Below are 19,181 nucleotides of genomic sequence, written 5' to 3' on the forward strand. Positions count from 1 at the left end.
CTTAAAAAGGGGGTTTTGAAACGTAATTTCATACAAATAAATTCGTTATTTTTCTAAAAGCTATGACCAGAATAATACTTTTGAGGGTATCTTTCGCTCTCCTTAATCCTAGAAAGTGCTCTAGATTGAAGGTACTCTCAATTGTTAAGGGAAGCTTGCTCTGCGAAAGCACAAGGACGGTTTTGAGTCTCTCCATAAGATATTCTATGAAGAGATGGGCTCAATATCTTTTGAAGGTGCTGTGAGGCCAAATCCTGCTCTGTTCCAACTCTCATTGGACCTTTGTCCTCGTCTATCCTCCGCCTTTCCTCGAAAACTGGAATGAAAATCTTTTGAATGTCAGTCTATTAATGTGATGGCAAATTCGAAGGTTAAGGATTACATGAGTATATGATCCCCAAGCCTTTTTTCAACTGAAAAGTGGGACCTATATACGAGTATATACTCATGAGGGAGAGACCTGCCTCAAAGGAGTCATTAACGATGACCATTATGTATTGCGGACTTTTAATGCCCGTTAATTAGCTACGGATTGGACAGAAAGGACACACAACCCACTAGCCAGGGGCACCGGCAAAAACAGTTGGTGTTTCCTCCTCCGCTGATTCATTTGATCCTCCTCTGCTCAGCGGACTCTAAGAAAGTATCAGGATACCAGAGAGCGGGTGTGTGTGGGCTAATATCTACCCACTGGCATGCACCATAAGCACACGTTGCATTCAGTGGAACTCCTACTTATATGCCAGGTGAGCGCAGCATCAGTTCGTGCAGCCATTCCTGCGGGCGGATTCCAAGGACATCACGTCGCTCCTCAATCTGAATCTGAATCCGTATTGCAGGAGTATTGCTGCGCGTAACATCCACACACTCATATGCACAAATAATATTGTACTTCCTTGCCATTCAAAAACCCCTTCCCATCCCCTTCCTCTTCCCCATCGCAAGAAATAGGCTCATGTACAAGCAGCACTTGCGGAGGAGTAGAGACTGCTGCGCAAAGCCTCGCAAATGAATGAACGAATGAGCAAGCGACACACACACTCAGACACACACACACACACACACGCACACATGTGCTTATGCCATATACCATATATTCCACATACTATATATATTCATGTATGCAAAAAAGAATGTTAAAAAGTGTGCGTGTGCCCCAAACGACATGCTAAAAATTTGTATAGAAAATTAGTTAAAAAATTACTCCGCAGACACGCGCACGCATGTTGTTGCGTGAGGGGGGAGGTGGAGTCCAGGGGGAGGGTTTGGGGTTTTTGAGTTTACATATGCGCACACACACACACGCACACGCACACGCACTCGCCGATGCACGCGCGACAGAGAGAAAAGTAGAAGAGTCTTTCCACCAGTGCGCTCCACCAGTTAGACACACAGTTGGCATTAGTGGGCGGTGTTAGAAAGTGCGCGCATCCCCCCGCCTCCAGACCACCCCCCGACGTCTCTTTGTACCCCACTGTTTCTGCCCAAACACACACACACACACACACATAGTGTGGTGGGGAAAGGGGGAGGGAAGGGACATGTACAAATTTTAATGTTTAGAGTCGCTCGCGCTTAAAGTTTGTCATAAAGCACCCCATTAAAAAAAGGGCGAACCGTGAACTCCAGAGGGGGGCATGTGTGGGGCATGGTTGAATATAGTAGATGCTGCAGAATGCTTTAGGTGGGGGGGCGGGTGAGGGGTAGGGAAGTGAGTGAGCAAGAGAGATCCAGAGCTGGAGAGCGCCAGAGAGAGACAGCTTCATTAAATGAAATACAAATGCGAATTAGAAAAACTTGTTCCCCGTTTTTGGTTTTCTGGTCTCCTGCCTCTGCCCCTTCCTCAACCCCTGCTCTCTGCCACCTCTCCCCTCTCCTTCCCACCCACTCTATACATATGAAAAATTAAATTGGCTGCTGCCTCCCATGCCTCTTCTCCACTTTGTCCCTCTTTCATGACGCAGAAGGAGGAGTACGACGACGACGACGACGACTGACTGCAGTGACTGTCACTAACAGACTAGCGCGGAATAGGGGGTGATTGAGATGGGGGTATAGGTTTGGGAAGGGGGAGCCACGCACATGCCAGCAGAAAAAGCGAAAAACTTTTGCCGAAAAAGAAAGTGCTTTCGGGGAGAGGTAGCGGGAAAGAGGGTGATGATGCGTGTGCCTCCCCCCCTTTGGAGGATGATTTGAAGTGTATGAGAATTTCGTAAGAAAAGGGGGGCACAAGGGTAGGGTAGGGCAGGGATAGGAGTGCCCCACAACAAGTTAAAACAAACACAGCCAAAGCAGAGTCAAAGCAGCAGCAGGCATTCGAAGAAGACTGTAGGCCGAAGAACGAGACGAAAAAGTCGCACCACCGAATGCACTACTCCGCACTTATATCCCATCTTACCTCCCCCATTAATGAGGATCCATTAACCCAATCAATGCGGATCCATTATCCCTGCCAATGAGGATAGGGACTTCCAGAAAAAACTTGCAAAAAAACGATCATCAAGGAAACGAGAATACTGAACGAGCAGTGAAGAAGGAGGCGATCGCGAAATATCTGTTTTGAAAGAAAGAAAATAGAAACCAAGAGGATAGGAGAGACGATAGATCTTCCCACAGATTCCTCCATTTGTAGTAGATATATGTACATTTGTCATTTTGTAGATTGGAGCGACGTCAATGCAGTGCATTCGATTTCCCTGCACCGATCAAAGGGCCCAAAGTACCCAAAGGACTCGTCATTCTCATCGAAAGAGCAGCCAAAGAAATGTAAAATTATTTTGGCAAAACGAATACGAAGCGAGGGGTCCTCTGCACAAATTAAAAAAAGGAAAACTTCGCTGCCACCAGCAGCAGTCAGCAGCCAGCAGCCAGCAGCCAGCAGCTGACTGACAGAAGTGTGGGTGGATGGGTGTGTGGTTGGGTAAGTGGGTGTGTGTGTGTGTGGGGAGGGGGTGGGGCAGGGCCAACTTGCACGCATCACGACGCACTTTTTCACAAATACATTTGCAATTTATGTACCTTTTTTGGGCTTTTGGGCTCTGCGTCACGCGAAATAATAAAAAGGGGAGCAGCACACACACACACACACACACACAGAGAGAGAGAGGGAGACAGAGATGAGCCCCCTTTGCCTGTCACATACACACACACACACACACACAGACTCACTAAGAAGCGTAGGCAATGTTCGACAATGTTCCTTCTATATGGTTACATATTCATATGTGGGAGTGGGAGGCAAAAAGAGAGAGAGAGAGAGAAAGAGACAGAGTTTACATAAGCTCCACCGAAAAAAGCGAAACGCAACTTTTTCGCCCTCCCTCACTTAGTGGGTGGGTGGGGAACTTTGTGGTGGCCCCAAACTTTCTTCTGCAATGCTCTTCAATAGAATGCTGGGCATGAGGCCCACACAGTGCGCTACAAACATATAGATTTGTATCTGCATTATACGAATAATACTCATGATATTACTCATACACTCATCCCTGATCGCGGGACGAACCCCCTTGAGAGAACCCTTTTTTAGGGTATTACCCAGTCGGCATTGCCACATTCCCTACTCATGTATTTGCTCTGTTTCTTTTGTAGTTGTTTTTGGCAATTAACCAAAAACCACCACCTACCCCCTCGCAAAAAAAAAACACCACCTCCCAGCCACCCACCTTTACCAAATGCTGTCACACGCATGCTTTTTGGATACCACCCACTTCCGAACCCCCCCGCACGACCCCTTTGCGGGGGCCCCCACTTCCACCCACTTGAAATTTTTTTAAATATTTTTAACTGCTGCGCTCCGCTTGAGAGCTCTGTCGGGGGGGGATGGGAGGTTGATTGGGGCTCTGCTCTGCTCTCTCTCTCTCTCTGTTTGGTTAATATTTTTCGTTCGCTTTCCATGTGTGTGTTTGTAAGGGTGTACATCCCTGTACCATTCCCCTTCACCGCATGTGCGTAATATATTAACCGAAAAATAAAAAGAAATACGAGGAGCCACCCAAAAAACAAAGGCAACAAAAAGTAGGTGGAGCTGCCGCTCTGACACTTGAAGCATAGCTCTTTAGGTGGCACACACACACACACAACATACATATACATATACTATACATATGCGTATGTAGTAGATGATGTGTGCACAACTTTTTTCGGTGCGGGGCACATAATTAATAATTGGATAGCGACTTACCAATACAAATGCCACAAGAGAGCAGAGGGTTGGGGTTGGGGTGGCAGAGCCAGAGCCAGAGGGCACACACACACATACATACAGTCATAGGCGCAAGCTCTCATACTGTTTATCCTGCATATACATATGCAGTACTGCTCCTATGAGGAATATTATTACTCGTATCTTTTCCTGATTTCCATTAAATTAGCATAATTTTGAGGCTTTTAACATCCTTTTAACGTCTTTCGTTTTTCAATCTTTTCAGATTCCTGTTTCAAGATCCAGTTACCAGATTCCACACTCTGATTGAAGCATTCGCCTCGCTCCTTTTTGCCACGAGGACCCACGCAGATCCTGCAAGTGAGTAAAACACTCAAAGGCCCATCCACTAGATACAAAAATCTGATTGCGGATCGATTTACTATTATAGACAGAATGAAGAACATTACTCGTCTACCTCTTACAGAGTAGCTTAGCAGTCAGTGATGAGTATCTGTATCTGGAATGTACTCAAAGAGTAACTTTGTCCTTACCGCTAGCTCAATCCTTGTGAGATTTGGCCCACCCTTCCCCTACAGCCCGGGAAATGCATAAAAGTCCAGCGTTTTGTCATGTAGGCATTCAGAGGAGAAATATCCCTTTATTTATCAATTTAATAATCAGTTTACATGAATTTATATAATTGTATTACATCTGCCAGTCCCACTATAGTCCTGTAGAATCCTGTAGAAAACCGTGGTCCCGTAAATTACGCAAATTTTTAGTTAAGCCTTTAGGGATCTTTATCCATCTGCAATGTATTATCGATTAAATACTGAGGATTATATAGGATTGAGCTAGGAGTCACTACACTGCACAGAAAGAAGCGGTGCATCCTTTTGATGACCTTTTGAACTTATTTTAATCTCCTCCACAGATTCAGTTTGTTAGCATTCGCATTGCATCGCGATTCCGTCTGCAAACCGTTCGCATCTGCAGGTGAGTAGATTATCAAAAGATGCAACCTTTAACATTTCTGGGAGATAGGGAATGGGGGATGGGGGAAGGAGAAATACTGAGCATTAGCTCCTATGAAGAAACAGGTCTAAAGTACAAGCACACAGCACTGTCGCTGTGTGGGAAAGGATAGGCAGCTCTCATGCCACACATATCCACGCGAGGGATGGCACACACTCGCACACATAAACGCACCCCTGTGCGGGGCACGGGACATGGGACACCACACACGTATGGTAGAAAAGCTATTCCTATTGGCTAATTACTACGACGACGAGGCTGAGGAATTACTCCACTCAGTCGCCTTCAAAAAAGTTTAATCTGCATACGGGACTGAGACTGTGTATCTGTGTGTGTTGTGTGTGTGTCTCTGCAAGTGTGCGTGTGGCCTATCTGCATGCGTGTGTCTGTATGTAATTTAAAGCAAAGTCTAAGAAAATATACGGAAACTTTTTCGTACTGGGCGGGAAAGTGGGCGGCACGAAATCAGGAACCTACCGTGCTCCCCCATTCCTTTTCCTTTTGAGTATGTGTGTGTGTGTGTGTGTGTGTGTGAGTGTGTTTGGGTGTATCTAAATTATATGCAACGAAGAGCAGCCAGCCATCGACTCGAATCTACGAATATTGCATCTGTATTTTTGTATCTGTCTGCATACCGATGCGCGAGAAATCTGTCTAAGATTCGGAAGTAATGCAACAGCAACAGAGGGAGCAGCAGGAGCAGGAGAAGAAGGGGGAGCAGAGGGAGCAGCGTCAGAAGAAATCTCCTTGAGCGCCACATGCAGCTTAAATAATTTGTCGCATTTGCCGGTTGCCTAACTCCCCTACCCTCGTACCCTCCAGCCCTCTGGCACCACCCTCTCCTCTGCCATTCACCTCCTCTAATCCTCCCTCTATTTTACACCACACCACTCCACTCCATCAGCCTTCTTCCTTCAATGAACTACGCGAAACTACACAACGAAGACGTCAACATTCACATCCTCATCCACACAGTCTACCGCCTTCTGCCGCCTACTGCTGTTCCCCTTCTGCCGCACCCGCCTCCTGTCCCTCTAGTTTATTCTATGGAGCTCTCTCTCGGCCCACACACACACACACACTCACCGCTGTAATCTCGCTCTCTTTCCCAGCTTTCGCTCCCAAACGAAAGAAAAAGAAAGCAGCAGCAAAAGCAACCAACACAAAAAAAAAAAGAAGAAAAAAATACTTCGGGGCGCACTTGTTGGCATCTCTCGCTGTGGCCGTCTCGTCTCGTCTCGTCTTTTGCTAAGAGAATCTTTTCGAAGGCGGATGAAAGGGGGGTTGTGGGGTGGCCAGGGGGTGGCGCTGCGTCGAGGCGCTACTGGTGGGTACTTTACTTGATGATTATGGCGACGATAATGATGATTGGAATGGCTTTGAATGGCGTTGAAAATGAAGATTGCGTGTAGTAGATTTGCTCTCGGGCTCTCAGTGTTCTGGGCTCTCGGATTCGGGGCTCCTTCGACTCGGTCTGTCGGTGTCGGCGTCTGTGCCTGTGTCTGTGCGTGTGTGTGGGCGTCCTGTGTTGGAGCATCTGTGTGTGGGTGTTTTTGGGGGGGCGGCATCTTGATTTTCGGGGGTAATGCGTCCAACTACAGGCACTATCAGCATTTGATTTTATTACGCTCATTTGCTATGCGCATAGTTCCGAGTGTTTACTGTGGGATCTATGGGGGGATGTTAGGGGGCTGTTAGGGGCGTACGATGCAGGGTAGAAGGAGTGGGTGAGGGGCTGGCTACGAGTGGGTTTAGTCGCTGTTTGCTTCAATCAAAACTATGGCCTAAGCAACAGGATGGGCTGCGTATAGTGGGGGCCGGAGGCGTCTTCTTTCGATTGCTCCCCCAAAACTTTGACCTCCTGCGATAGCAGCGACTGAGACGCTGGCAGCGCTGTTTGCTGCGTTGTTGTCGTTGTCGTCGTCTTTCGGCCTCGTGACAATGAAGGCCACGGCGACTTTTGCCGGCTCCCCATTGCTTCTGCTGGTTCGGAGTCTGCTGTTGCTGTTGCTGTTGCTGCTGCTGCCACTGTTGCTGCTGTCCAGGACATCGCTCTAGCGTCTTGGCCAGTTTAGTAGCCGTTAAGACGTCGTGGCTGCCTCAACGCCGTTCCCCGTCATTCTGTACGTGGTTCTTTCTGTTATTCTCTGTTATCCGCAGTCCTGTTTCGTCGTATATCCTGGTCTCTGTCGTTCCTGTTGCTGCCTGTCGTTTCTTCTTGTATCGATGAAGCCTTCGCTAAGGATCTTCAACGCTAAGCATCTCCCTTTTGGATCTGCATCAGTCTACAAATGTTGCCTACTTTTTGGGGAGCCTCAACACTGTACTAAGAGAAGAGAAGAGAGAGAGAGAGAGAGAGAGAGAAAGAAAGACAGAGATGGAGCCAAAAAGACAACAAATTAAAATTTAAAAAACTGCTCTCTCCTCCCACACACTCCCACACACACACACACACACACACGTACGATATCCTTTTTATTCGCTTGGTTATTTTTGTGCGTCGATTTCCCCTTTTTCCTTGGCACGCCGCGACGCTGCTGCTCTGCCACTGCCACTGCCTCTGCCGTCGCTGCTCTACTGCTGCTCCTCTATTGCACGTGTGTGTGTGTGTTCTTTTTATTTTCGTGCTTTTACAAATTTTGTGTTTTTTTTTCATTTCATTTTTTGTTTCGCGCTCTTTTCCGCTGCTTCTCGTCGCGATTTTTTAAATTTCCTTCCCACTATGGGGGTTGTTTGTCTGTGTGTACGTCTGTGTATGTGTGTGTGCAGCGCCGCATCAGTAGCAGCAGAGGCCGCAGCATGCAGTGGGGTTGGTTACGGGATTTTTTCCTACGCCGACACACACACACACACACACACACAGACACACACGCATTCCGCCTCCTGTTTTTTCGCTTCGGTCTTTTTTTGTTTTTTTTTTTTTTGTGCTGCCACTGATGCTGCTGCTGCGCTGCCACCGCTTTTGGTTTTATCATTTTTCGCTTTTTCGTTTTTCCTTCTTTTTGTTTTGTTTCTGATTTTCCTCCTCCCCCCTGCTCCTGCTGCTGCGTTGGCGTCGCAGCTGGCTTCGCAGCGTCGCATCCTTTTTTTCGAACGCCCGTACGCAGAAAAAATGAGCAAAAATCTCTCCTTTCTCTCGCTCGCTCTCTCACTCTTTCTCTGTCCCTGTCTTTGTCTTTGTCTCTCTCTCTCTCTCTCTCTCCCTGGTGGTGTTTGTGTGTGTGTGGGGAGGTGGGCGGACGCTGAAGCGCTGGCAGTGATGTGGCTGATGGGCGGAAGGGGTGCCGGGTGGCGGATGGTTGGGCGGCCGAAATGAGTAATGAGTGTTTAGTACGCCGTTTGGCGGGTGATTTTTATGTGCGTCGGAAACAAGTGGGTGGGCAGAGGGGTAGCGGCGGCGGTGGCGGCGGCGGCGGCGGCAGCGGGCTGACCGGCATCGGGCTGCCTGCTGCCTGCTGCCTGCCGCCGCCTGGCCGGTGCAGTAGCCAGACGGCATTGAACGACGCGAGAGTGCAGCAGCAGCAAGCGGCAGCGTGTGGCACATAGCATAGCTTTTGGCGCAAAACGGAAGGCCCCGCAGAAGTAGTAGCCCCCCCCAGACCCACCCCGCCCCCCTCCGCTCGGCAACTTTACGTGTACCTGTGTGTGCCACAGTCTATCTGTATCTGTGTCTGTATCTGGCTCTGTGTGAGCTAGTGGTATCTCTGTGTGTGTGTTTGTGTAAAATGACTTCAATTGTGTGCTAAATTTTCTATTTCATTGTCGCGTGTCTTTACGCGCAGCATCCCAGCATCCAGCCACTGGCTCCCGCCCTTCCTCTGCCCCCCCGTCTCAGGCACCTTCCTCCTGCTTTCTCCACCACCAAAACAAAGCTCCAGCCAGCGCCAGCGTCATCGTCGTCGTCGTCCTCGTCCTCGTCATCCATCCTTCGTGCCGGCGGCAGGCACTTCGTCGTCGTGCCTTCGGCTTTTGGGCTTCGGGTTCTGGTCCTGCTGCTGCCGCAGCCGGCGCTGCTGCTGCCACCGATTGCGACTTGTGCGGATTTTGCCGCTTCCACAGCGTTTGGGCTCCAGAAATAACGTTAGTTGCTGTTTGTTGCTCGTTACGTGCGCGTGCTGCGACGCGGACTGGAACATCCCTGAAAAAATAATAAACACAACCCACATCAGAGACCAAAACCAACAAAAGTCAAAGGTCCCCCAAATAAACCCCAACTTCAGCTCAAAAACCTCAAAACTCTAACTGAAAGTCTATAAATATAAACATAGAGATTCAGAGCCACGAGCCAAAAGCCAAAAGCCAAAAGCCTGGAGCCTGGAGCCACAGCTAGGATCCCAGAGCCATAGATCCCCCAGAGACAGATCCCTAGACCCCTAGATCCGTAGCATTCTAGTGTTCTGTTCGCGTTCAATTTTTTTTTCAAGTGCCAATCCGCTGAGACTGTTACAAAGATACAAAAGCAACAAAGCAACGAGAAGATACAGACAGACAGATAGAGAGAAACGAGAGATTGATTGATTGATTGATTGATTGTTGATTGTTTTCATATTTTTTGTTTGCGTGAAGGCGAGAGAACCAAAAGAGAGAGAACCGAAAGCCAAAGTGCTCAAAAGGAAATACTGTGCAATATCCACAACAAATGCTGGAAAATCTCAAAGCTAAGTCTAAGAATTAGAAACCCCGAAACCCTGAGCCAATCAGTGATCAAAAAAGATTGAAAAAGTGCAAAGCAGCAGAGAAAGTGCAACCGAAAGAATCCCGTGATTCGAAACTGAAAACCGAACAAAACAGAAACCAAAACAGAATCGAAAGCCAATACGAAAAGCGAGCAACTTGCAACAGAAACTCAGAAACAACAGAAAACACAGAAACAGCCAAGAAGACAAGTGAAAGTGAAAGTGCAGCGGCAGCCAGGAGTCGCGAGAGGAGTCGAAGCCCGCAAGCCGGAGCCCAAGCCGGTAGCCCCGACCGGGAGATGCAGTTGCAGATGCAAGTGCAAGTGGAGACGCAGATGCAGGTGTCCAGCTGCCCCACACACAAGAACGTAAGTGATTTCTTCAGTCCCTACATCAGAGTCCTCATTCCTGGACTCAGACCATTATTCATTCGAGTTTTCTTTTTGGGGTTAGAGCATCGCTTAGACAGATCCTTCTCGAGCATCGTCGGCAAAAGAAGAGTAAGTGTAGGCCTTCCTACACGGATCCTTTGTCGGAAGAGGCATCTAAGATTCGTTTCCAATTGGAAATTCTTCTCGATTTGATTGATTCTTGCTTTCAGGATTAATTTCAATTTGAAGTCGAATTTGTCACTAGATCCGTGTCTATCCGACCCACAAGGAACCAAAATCATCATTCAGCCTTCTTTGCTGAATTTCTGCAAACAAAATGGAGTCTTTTGCATCCGCTTCCCTTGCTAAGATTCGCTTCCTGCCATCTACAATCCTGTTAGCGGTTTCCATCTGGTCTTCTGGAATGTTTTCCCATTAAACATTTCCCCCGTTTACTTGGAACACATACAGAGATACTATAGATTATTTTTCTTTGTATCTGTAAACATCTTCTGCCAGTAGATTCTTCCAAAAGATTCTTCCACCAAAGAGTTTATCTTTTTAGCTTTGGAGTTTCCTCGACGCTTCGGGAAACGGTTCAAGAAAGCCCCTCAAGAACGGTTTTGGTAATTCAAAAAAGGTCGCCAATCCAAGTTCATCCAGAAATGTCTTCCGAATCTTTTTTCTCGGTAAATCTCTCACATTCCCGGGTAGATCGGTAATTCGCATTCGTTGATTCCTCACGCCAGGGCGGTCGTTGAACCGCCCTGCACGCTCCCCAAAGCTTTTTCTTGTAAACACAATTCCGCGCTGTCTAGAGAGGGGGCGATCTCTAACGCGTTGTTGCTGCCTCTTTCACTGCCATTGTCGTGGGTTGCCCGTCGTTGACCTCCTCGGAATATTACGTATACGTCGACGACGCCTGATCGCCTGCGCTCGTGCTGCCGTCTGCCGCTGCCTTGAGGCGTTGCGGGCAATGCACGCATACGATATTAGGCCTTCACAGAAAGCGAATGAGTGCGAGAGACAGAGAGAGAGGGAGAGAGAGAGATAACAAATGTGCGAGTATCTGACTAATGCCCCACCGCCAATGCAGCTCCAATTAGAACGAACAGCGACGCTTTCGGGCAGCGACAAGTTCAATGCGATCATTCGCTGTCGCTGTCGCCGTCGCTGTCACTGCCTTTTCTGCTGCCGCTGCCTGTGCCTCTGCTTTAAGGTTGTTGTCGAGGTCTCCTCCTCCTGCTCTTCCCCGCACCTAGGGGTTAATGGCAGGTTGTTATTTTGTTGGCAAGGCAAACGCTGCTCATCCACAAACGCCGCTTAGAAGACGGTGAAACGTGGCTTCCATTCGTGACTTTCGTGGATGATCTTGAAAGAGTCATCCAACTGCCAGACCCAGAAAGAAAACTGAATGGGCGAGGCGACAGCGCTCTGCAGCTGAAGATACGATTCTCATGTGCGGTTTCATTTATAAATCGGTTAAAGGTCGCCAATACGAGACCCGTTCGTTCACTGCAGACGATGGGTGGAGATGGGTGCATCGAGACAGGCCGTAACCAATGAAAAAAAAGCCCAAAAAAACCTTTAAAAAAGTGCACACAAAAAAATTACAGAAAACATTAAAAACAATTCTTGAAAAATGCAAGCAGCACAAGTGCGCGACAAGCAGAAAAACCGATACGCCACGCATAAAAGAGGCATAAGACATAGTGCCCCCCCTCAAGGGGGCTTCTCCAAGGGGCGGCTGGGGGGATGGATGCAGCAAACTAAAAAACGCAGCGACAACAATGAGCCCAAAAAAATATATGGGCAAACAAGAGATGCGGCAAGTGGCAACAAGTTTTCTTCCGTTCCCGCTGCCGTTCCCTCCGACTTCACCGCTGTCCCGTTCCCGCTGTTCCAAAGCTGTCCGCTGTCCGCTGACCGCTGTTTCACACTGTTGAGCTCTTCCACGGTCCCGCTGTCCCGCTGTCCCGCCACCTACTGTGTCCTTCAGGGCCGGGGCCGATTTGGCAATCTTTTGGTTTTGTTTGTGCGTGCAAGAAGATGCAAAAGAGAGCGAAGGGCAATGCGGAGGGCAGGCAGCCCGATTCCATCCGATCCCAAGAGATCGCGAGAGAGTAAGAGCGAGAGGGAGAGGGAGAGGGAAACTGGGTTAGTGCAGCCAGAGGGAAGGGAGAGCCCGTTCGTCGTCGTCGTCGTGTAATAAAATGCGGTAACCAAAATATTAAACAAGTCTGCGTCGCAGTCGCAGTCATCGAGTGCAGCAGCAGCAGCAGCAGAACGGCCTCCTACTAAGGCAAGAGGGGAAGGGAAGAGAACGGCAGAGGGTGTGTAACGGTAGGGGCCCTAAAAAAAATGCAAAAAACCAGGCCGCCGTCTTCCACATTGAAAATTGACTAAAAAAAAACAAGAGTTGTGTTTTTTTTTTGGGTCTGGGAGTTGGAGATTGGGGGCTGTGGCTGAGGCTTTGGAATTGGGATTGGGGTTTCTTCTGCTGTTTTTGTTTTTTGTATGTGAAATGTGGGCTATACTTTCAATTGGTGGCCCCCAACCACAGCCCATCGCAAGGGGCGGGAGGGACAGAGATCCGCAGATCGGTGCGACAGTATGAGTGCAGGGCAGGGCTGGCCACACACACACACACACAGCGAAAGTTGCAATGTGTTCCCGTCTATTTGCAGAGGGCTTTTTGTTGCTGCTGCTGCTGCTGTTGCTGCAGCAGCGATCTCCAGTCCCGCGCTCTCGCAGAGCAAACACACGCAGCAGCAGCGCGTTGTGTTGCGTTTTCCCTCTCCCTCTGTCGCTCTCGCGACTGCGACACTTTTGTCTTTACAATTTTCCCCCAAAAATTGGTTGTGGCCTGTCCGCCTGGCCTTTGAATAAACAAAACTTCTAAAAGCAGCACCAATACACAGGCAGAAACAAGCACACACGCTTACTGCCTCGGCCGCTGCCGCTGCTGCTGCTGCTGCTGTCCCGCTGTCCCGCCGCTACGTTCTTCGTTTATTTTGGCGACTGCGCTGCTGCTGCTGCTGCTGCTGTCACTGTGTAAAAATGCAGCGCGCGATCAAAGCAGCGCAGTCAGCGTCGCTGCACTCCAAAAAACTGAAAGAAGCCAACGACAACAACAACGACAACGACAACGACAACAACAACAAAAGCGAACGACGACGACGACGAACGGCAGACGACGACGACGAACAACGATGAGAAGTATATAACAAAAAAGCGAGCAAAAAATATAAAAAAAGGCGAGCGAAAAGCGAAAACATAATGTATATATGAAAGGGAAAGAGAGAAGGGGCAGGGCAGGGCAGGGCAGGGGCAGGGCAGCGGGGGGATATATTCTCTGATTCAATTGGGCAGACACACACACACACACGTAGGCCTGTGTGTGTGTCTGTGTGTGAGAGTGTGGCAGCAGCAGCAGCGACACACACTCCACTCTACCACACACATTCAATATTGCATTTTTTCGGGGGAACCTCAGTTGAGCTTTTCGATTCCGATCGGTTCGTTCAGTTACTAAAGTTAGTTCCAACCAAACGCACAAAAAGAAATATATACATATATTCGAAATATAATCGCAATATTCCAATTTTCAAATACCGTTTCAAATTTGTTGCAACATTTTCCAATTGCATTTTCAAATTCGTACACTGCTGTACGTACACACGCACTCTCGTGGAAAAGGACTCTGTTCTTGTTTTTTTTTTTTTAAACTTTTTTTGACAAGTGCAGCCGCGAAAAAAGGGGCAAAAGATCCGATCCACGAAAGATCGGAAAGATCTTGGCGCGATTCGCGCGCGATTTGCAGAAGAAGGAGCAGAGCAGAGGCCAATAAGGATAAAGGATACAGGATAAAGGATACAGATACAGATACAGGAAGTGAATCAGTGAACAATTAGAGACTCCTCCTCGCATGCTCGCGCCGCAATGTGCGTGGACTGTGTGCAAACACTGACAAAGGCCGAATGCAGCCGCAAGGTATGTAAGGCGCAACTGCAACTGCAACTGCAACTGCAACCGCAAACCCCACCCCACACACAGAAGGCACCCCCCGAATAGGACTCATCCTCGTTTCACAACATCTCGGGATCTATCCATCCGTACATCTCCAGATCTTTAGAAATCTCGCAGTTACATCTTGTAGATACGGATACACACATTGAAATTCGATTCCCGGGGTCTCCCTCTTATTCACATGAAGGACATTTTAGTCTACTGCAGTTTTGAGAGTAAGAGAGAGATGCAGCAGCTGCCTTTGTCCACTCTTTCGTTCTCTCTCTCTCGCTCTCTCTTATCTTAGCTTGGGCTTCAAGTTTTTGGATAGCTCCCTCTCCCGCTCGCTCTCCTGCCATTCTGCATCTCTGCCACTCTGCATCTCTGCCTCTCTCTCTCCCTCTCTCTCCCTCTCTCTCTCGTCATTAGCACTTTGATGAAGAATCGTCGTGGCCTAGAGCCCCTTTCTGCTCCCCTTCCCTCGTTCTGTGCAAATTTTCGGTGCATCTGCATACAAAGATACAGAGGGACACACACACAGACGCAAAGACATAACCCGAGCTGCAGGAAGTCACTCAAGGCAGTAGCGGTCGCGGAAAGGAGTGCGGGGAGAGCAGAGCAGAGCGACGAAAGCGGAGCACAGTAGCCGCCCTGCAAAAAGGCAGCAGCGGCAGCAACAGAAACGTCCGATCTCTGCTGGCGTCTCTGTCTCTGTCTCTGTCGCCGTCGTCGTCGTCAATGCATTGTTCGGTTCCTCCTCCTCTTCCTGTCACCCCTCAATTCTCCTCTTTGGCTCTGCCATTCTCCGCCTCTTCGTCTCGTCACTGACTGCAGTTTCCCGAAGCTCCAGCCAGGGCCAAGGCAGCAGAGGATCTTGGCACTGCGCTTCGGCTCAGCGCACGACAGTCGCCCGACTGCGGCTCGTGAGCGTCGGAAAGCCCGAAAGACGAACGCCGAAACCGAAGCAGAGACCCAGAAAAGTGCAGTTTGCTGTTCAGCGTCGCACCGAACAAACGTACAACGTGTCTCGTGTGGCAGCTCATCCGCCTCATCCGATCCGTTGCCGCTCTTCGGCTTCACGCACATTTATTCGCAAAAACAACAGCCAAACCCGTAGACCGTGAGACTCCGGACACGGACAACCCCAAAAGTGCATTCCCACCCCCTCCTTTCTTTTGTTGTCCCCCACTTTTTTTTGTTGTTTCTTGTTTGTTGTTTTTTACGTAAACTGTTTTTTGGCGGACAGATCAGGACAGATCCTTGCCCGCAACCCGCACCTCGCACCTTGCAACCTTGTGTGGCTTTAGTCAGAGAGTGAGAGACCCTCACTCAACCGCAACTTCAACCTCAACTTTGACCTCAGCAACTCAGCACAGACATCGTACTCAGGAATCCACAGGATTAAGACCCCCAGCAGCAGGTAAGCGCCGGTGCAGCCACCGATCCTCCATCCACCGGTAGAGCCGCTGAGAATGTTCTACAACTTTCGCTTTTCATCATTCGCAGTAGAACGATGCTTGCAACGGGTGGCAGGGGCAGGGCCAGGGGGCAAGCAGGCCAGAAAAATGGGACAACAACAAAGGCCAAATGAAGAGACAGAGAGAGACAGAGAGAGAGAGAGAGAGAAACACGCACTCAACCACAAAACGAGATGCGGGGGCTCAAAATCCTCCAGTCTACGACTAGCCCCTGCCTGCCCCACAGCCTGCCCCTGGCACTTTGCTGCTTTGGTTAGTTGTTAGGGCGACCGAGACCGAGACCGAGACCGAGACCGAGACCGAGACCCACAGACCAGAGACCAGACAGAGGCGACAGGCAACAACAATGTGCCACATCCAACATCCACATTCCCTTCCCACCCGCCATTACCATCCGCATCCCCACAAAAGCCACAAAGACCGGTACCTACTCTTGCCGCACAGACACAAACACACACATGCAACACAGTGGCAGAGTGGCAAAGTGGCAGAGTCGGGGAGTCGGGAGCCTAGGTGACGTAATGGCTACTACTCCACTAACACATTTTTCTGCATTCCTGCACCGCGTGCTGCTGCCAGAGGGAGACCAGCAGCAGTAGCTGCAGCTACAGGAAGATGAGGCAGAAAGGGGGCAGCAAGGGGGCATGCAGCGGAGAGTCGCACGACGACGCGAGAGAAAAACTGAATGAAAATTGCAGCCAACGAAGCGTGTGCCTAGCGAAAAAGGGGAAAAAAGAAAAAGAAAAAAAACCGAGAAGCACGAAACTAGAGACAGAGGAAGCCAAAGACCAGAAAGCAGACTACGACAACAGATATAGAGATAGAGAGAGAGAAAAGGAGAGGGATAGAGAGAGAGAGAGAGAGAGATAGAGAAGGAGAGGGACGACTTACACACGTGGTGGAGCCATGGAGGATGGTTGGAGGATGGGGATAGGAATGGATGATGATGATGATGATGATGATGGCACTAGAAAAAGCAAAAACAAAAAAAAAACAGAGACTCGCCAAACTGGTGGCCGCCGCCTGACGAGGAGACTAGACAGGGAGACAGGTCTGAGGGAGGCAGAGAGATAGCTCGAAGTGTATATGTATATATATGTACATGTAGTGTGTGCGTGTGTGTGTTTGTGTGCGAGTGGCCGACATTCAAGGTTGACTGCAATTGTTGCAGCAGCCGCTGCAGCCTCTTCCTCTGCCTTCCAATCATGCAATCGAGACGTGTTCCAGGAACCACAGAGAGAGAGAGTTCCAGTCCAGTGTTCCACAGAGAGGGAGAGAGAGAAAGAGCGATTAACAGTAAAGCTGAAGAAGCGAACACTAAAACATTGCAGGGCTTCTTCCGCTGAACAGGGACTAACGGGAAATAGTAGAGAAAGAAAGAGAAGAAAAGAAAAGAAAGGAAAGGAAAGGAGAAGGAGAGAAGTAGAGAAGAGACTATCCGCCCCGTTTGCCATTTACAGTTAATCAAAATGACAGAAGTTGGTCGGCTCTGCCGCCTGACGGAGTTCTTCGCTGTCGCTCCCGAAGTTCTCGTGGGGGCAATTAGAAGAAGCCTCTACCAAGACTGGATGAGGGGTGTGCAGAGTGTGGTGAGTGTGGTGGGGGGGCGGCGGCAGCGGCAGCGGCGGCAGTACTTCCGTTAGCCTTGGCTCTCAATCAACAGAACAGAAGAAAGAGGCACAGCCGGCGGCCAATTGAGGCGGTCGGTCGCACAAGTGGACACACCATACAGATAGATACAGATACACCATTTCCTATAATAGCTCCCTCTCCCACCCTTTTTTGAGGTGACTCATTCGAGAGAGAGAGAGACGTAGTAAGAGGGGGAGAGAGGGGGAGTGAGAGCACTTGTTTGGCTGCAACTTCAAAGCACATCCACATGAACATGCACACACGTTGCAGCGACAGACAGATGCAATAACAAACAACTTGCACACAAAGCCAGCCATAATAATAATGATCATGATCATGATCATGATGATGATGACGATGATGATGGTGCCATTCAAGGCCACGCGACGACGACTCTGGAAGGAGAGAAGACTAGCAAAAACAAACAGAAAAAAGAGACAGAAACACACACAAAAGAAAGACAGAAACAGAAACAGAAACAGCAACAGAAACAACAGCAATAACAACCAAGTGCATGGTTATCGCTATCGACAAAGTAGGCACAGATCATGGGGATCATGGAGCAGTAGTGGCAGCAGGGGAACAGTGGAATGGAGCAAAGGGAGCAGAGGGAATGCGAAGGCGAAGGCGAATGCGAATGCGAATGCGAGGCATATGTAGGCTGGTCGGGCTCCAATCGAGAGTCAAGTTCTCGGAAACGGTTACTCCAAGGCCAAGCCCTGGAGATAGACAAACAAATGGCAACGAGGAGGCGGTTGAGGGACAAAGGAAGCAAATAGGAGAGAAGTAGGGACAAAGGCAAAAGGAGGGGACAAAGACAGCAGAAGAGGCAGAAGAGTGAAAAGAGGGAGAGAAGACTAGACAGCGACAACAAGATAGTAGATGCTTCAGTCTCCTCTCCGCTCCCGTGATTCTCCACACCCCTTCTTTCCTTCTTTCTCTCCTACTCTCTACTTCATTCCCTACTGCTCCATCCCTTTTAAAGCTCCACATTTTGTTCGCGATGCTTCTATTTTGTGCAGAGAAGCATCGCACCAGACGACAGACGACCATCCATGCACTTCTGTCCCGTCCCGTTTCGTTCCGTTCCCTTCCCTGGCTGTTCCTCTTCCTCATCAACCTTCTCCTCTTCCACTGTTCCACTCTTCCACGCTGCTTCCAGGCCTGCTGCTGCTCAGTCAGTCAGTTGGTCATGAGTGTCATATGGAATAGTTGTTGTTGGTTGGTGGAGTGGGGAATGGTGGAATGGGGGAGGGTGTCTGCTTGGCTCCCCTGTTCCTCGCCCCATCCCTGCATTTTCGTTGACATTTTTTTTATGCACTCACTTGTGCACTCTTTTTCTTCGATCTCTCTTGTCTTGTCTCGGGGTCTCAGCTTACACTGGGGCCGTCGGATCGAGCGAGGGTTCTGAGTGTTATATAAAAAAAGAAATTGTTGGCTAAGGCTTAGAGAGCTTCGTCTTGCGGCGGGTAATACGAGACGAGTATTAACGGTAAATGTGACAGTGGCCGTGACTGTGTCACAGTGACCCTCACAGAGACCCCTGTCAATGCGTGAATGTGTGAGTGTGTGTGTGTGTGTGTGTGTGTGCTAGGAAACCGTAATGAGTACACATGATGCGCATTGAACCCCATTCCATTCCATTCGAGTATCTCCCGATCTCCTTCCACCATCGCACAATGCATTCACATTCAAAAAATAAAAAGTCGCCAAAAGATCAACGGCATTTGCAGGCAGTCCCGAAAAAGTACTGCCATATGTACATACATATGTGCGTGTGAGCGTGTTGTGTGCCTAAAAATAAGCCCCAGCAGCAACAGCCACCACCCCCACTCCC

At 49.2% G+C, this 19,181-nt stretch overlaps 2 protein-coding genes across 7 annotated transcripts in view; one reads left to right on the forward strand and one right to left on the reverse strand.

Annotated features, from left to right (window-relative positions):
* LOC26533105 (uncharacterized) overlaps positions 1–19,181 on the reverse strand; it is a 34,760-nt gene that overhangs the window by 13,261 nt on the left and 2,318 nt on the right. Inside the window, exon 2 of one of the 2 annotated variants that reach the window (XM_015185657.2) lies at positions 8,632–9,317. The exons of the other annotated variant lie outside the window; for it this stretch is intronic. Within the exon in view, the coding sequence (XP_015041143.1) occupies positions 9,011–9,317 (307 nt within the window). The 3' untranslated portion in view covers positions 8,632–9,010. Of the gene's footprint in view, positions 1–8,631; positions 9,318–19,181 lie in introns of those variants that run through there. 2 annotated transcript variants of the gene reach the window in all.
* Positions 13,750–19,181, forward strand: part of br (broad-complex core protein) — a 47,584-nt gene continuing 42,152 nt past the window's right edge. Inside the window, exon 1 of one of the 5 annotated variants that reach the window (XM_033384821.1) lies at positions 13,750–14,219. The gene's annotated coding sequence lies outside the window, so the exon portion shown is untranslated. The remainder of the gene's footprint in view (positions 14,220–19,181) is intronic. The other 4 variants (XM_033384822.1, XM_033384824.1, XM_033384823.1 and 1 more) reach the window with 4 other exon arrangements.

This window comes from Drosophila pseudoobscura, chromosome X (genome assembly GCF_009870125.1).
Source record: "Drosophila pseudoobscura strain MV-25-SWS-2005 chromosome X, UCI_Dpse_MV25, whole genome shotgun sequence".
Taxonomy (NCBI): domain Eukaryota; kingdom Metazoa; phylum Arthropoda; class Insecta; order Diptera; family Drosophilidae; genus Drosophila; species Drosophila pseudoobscura.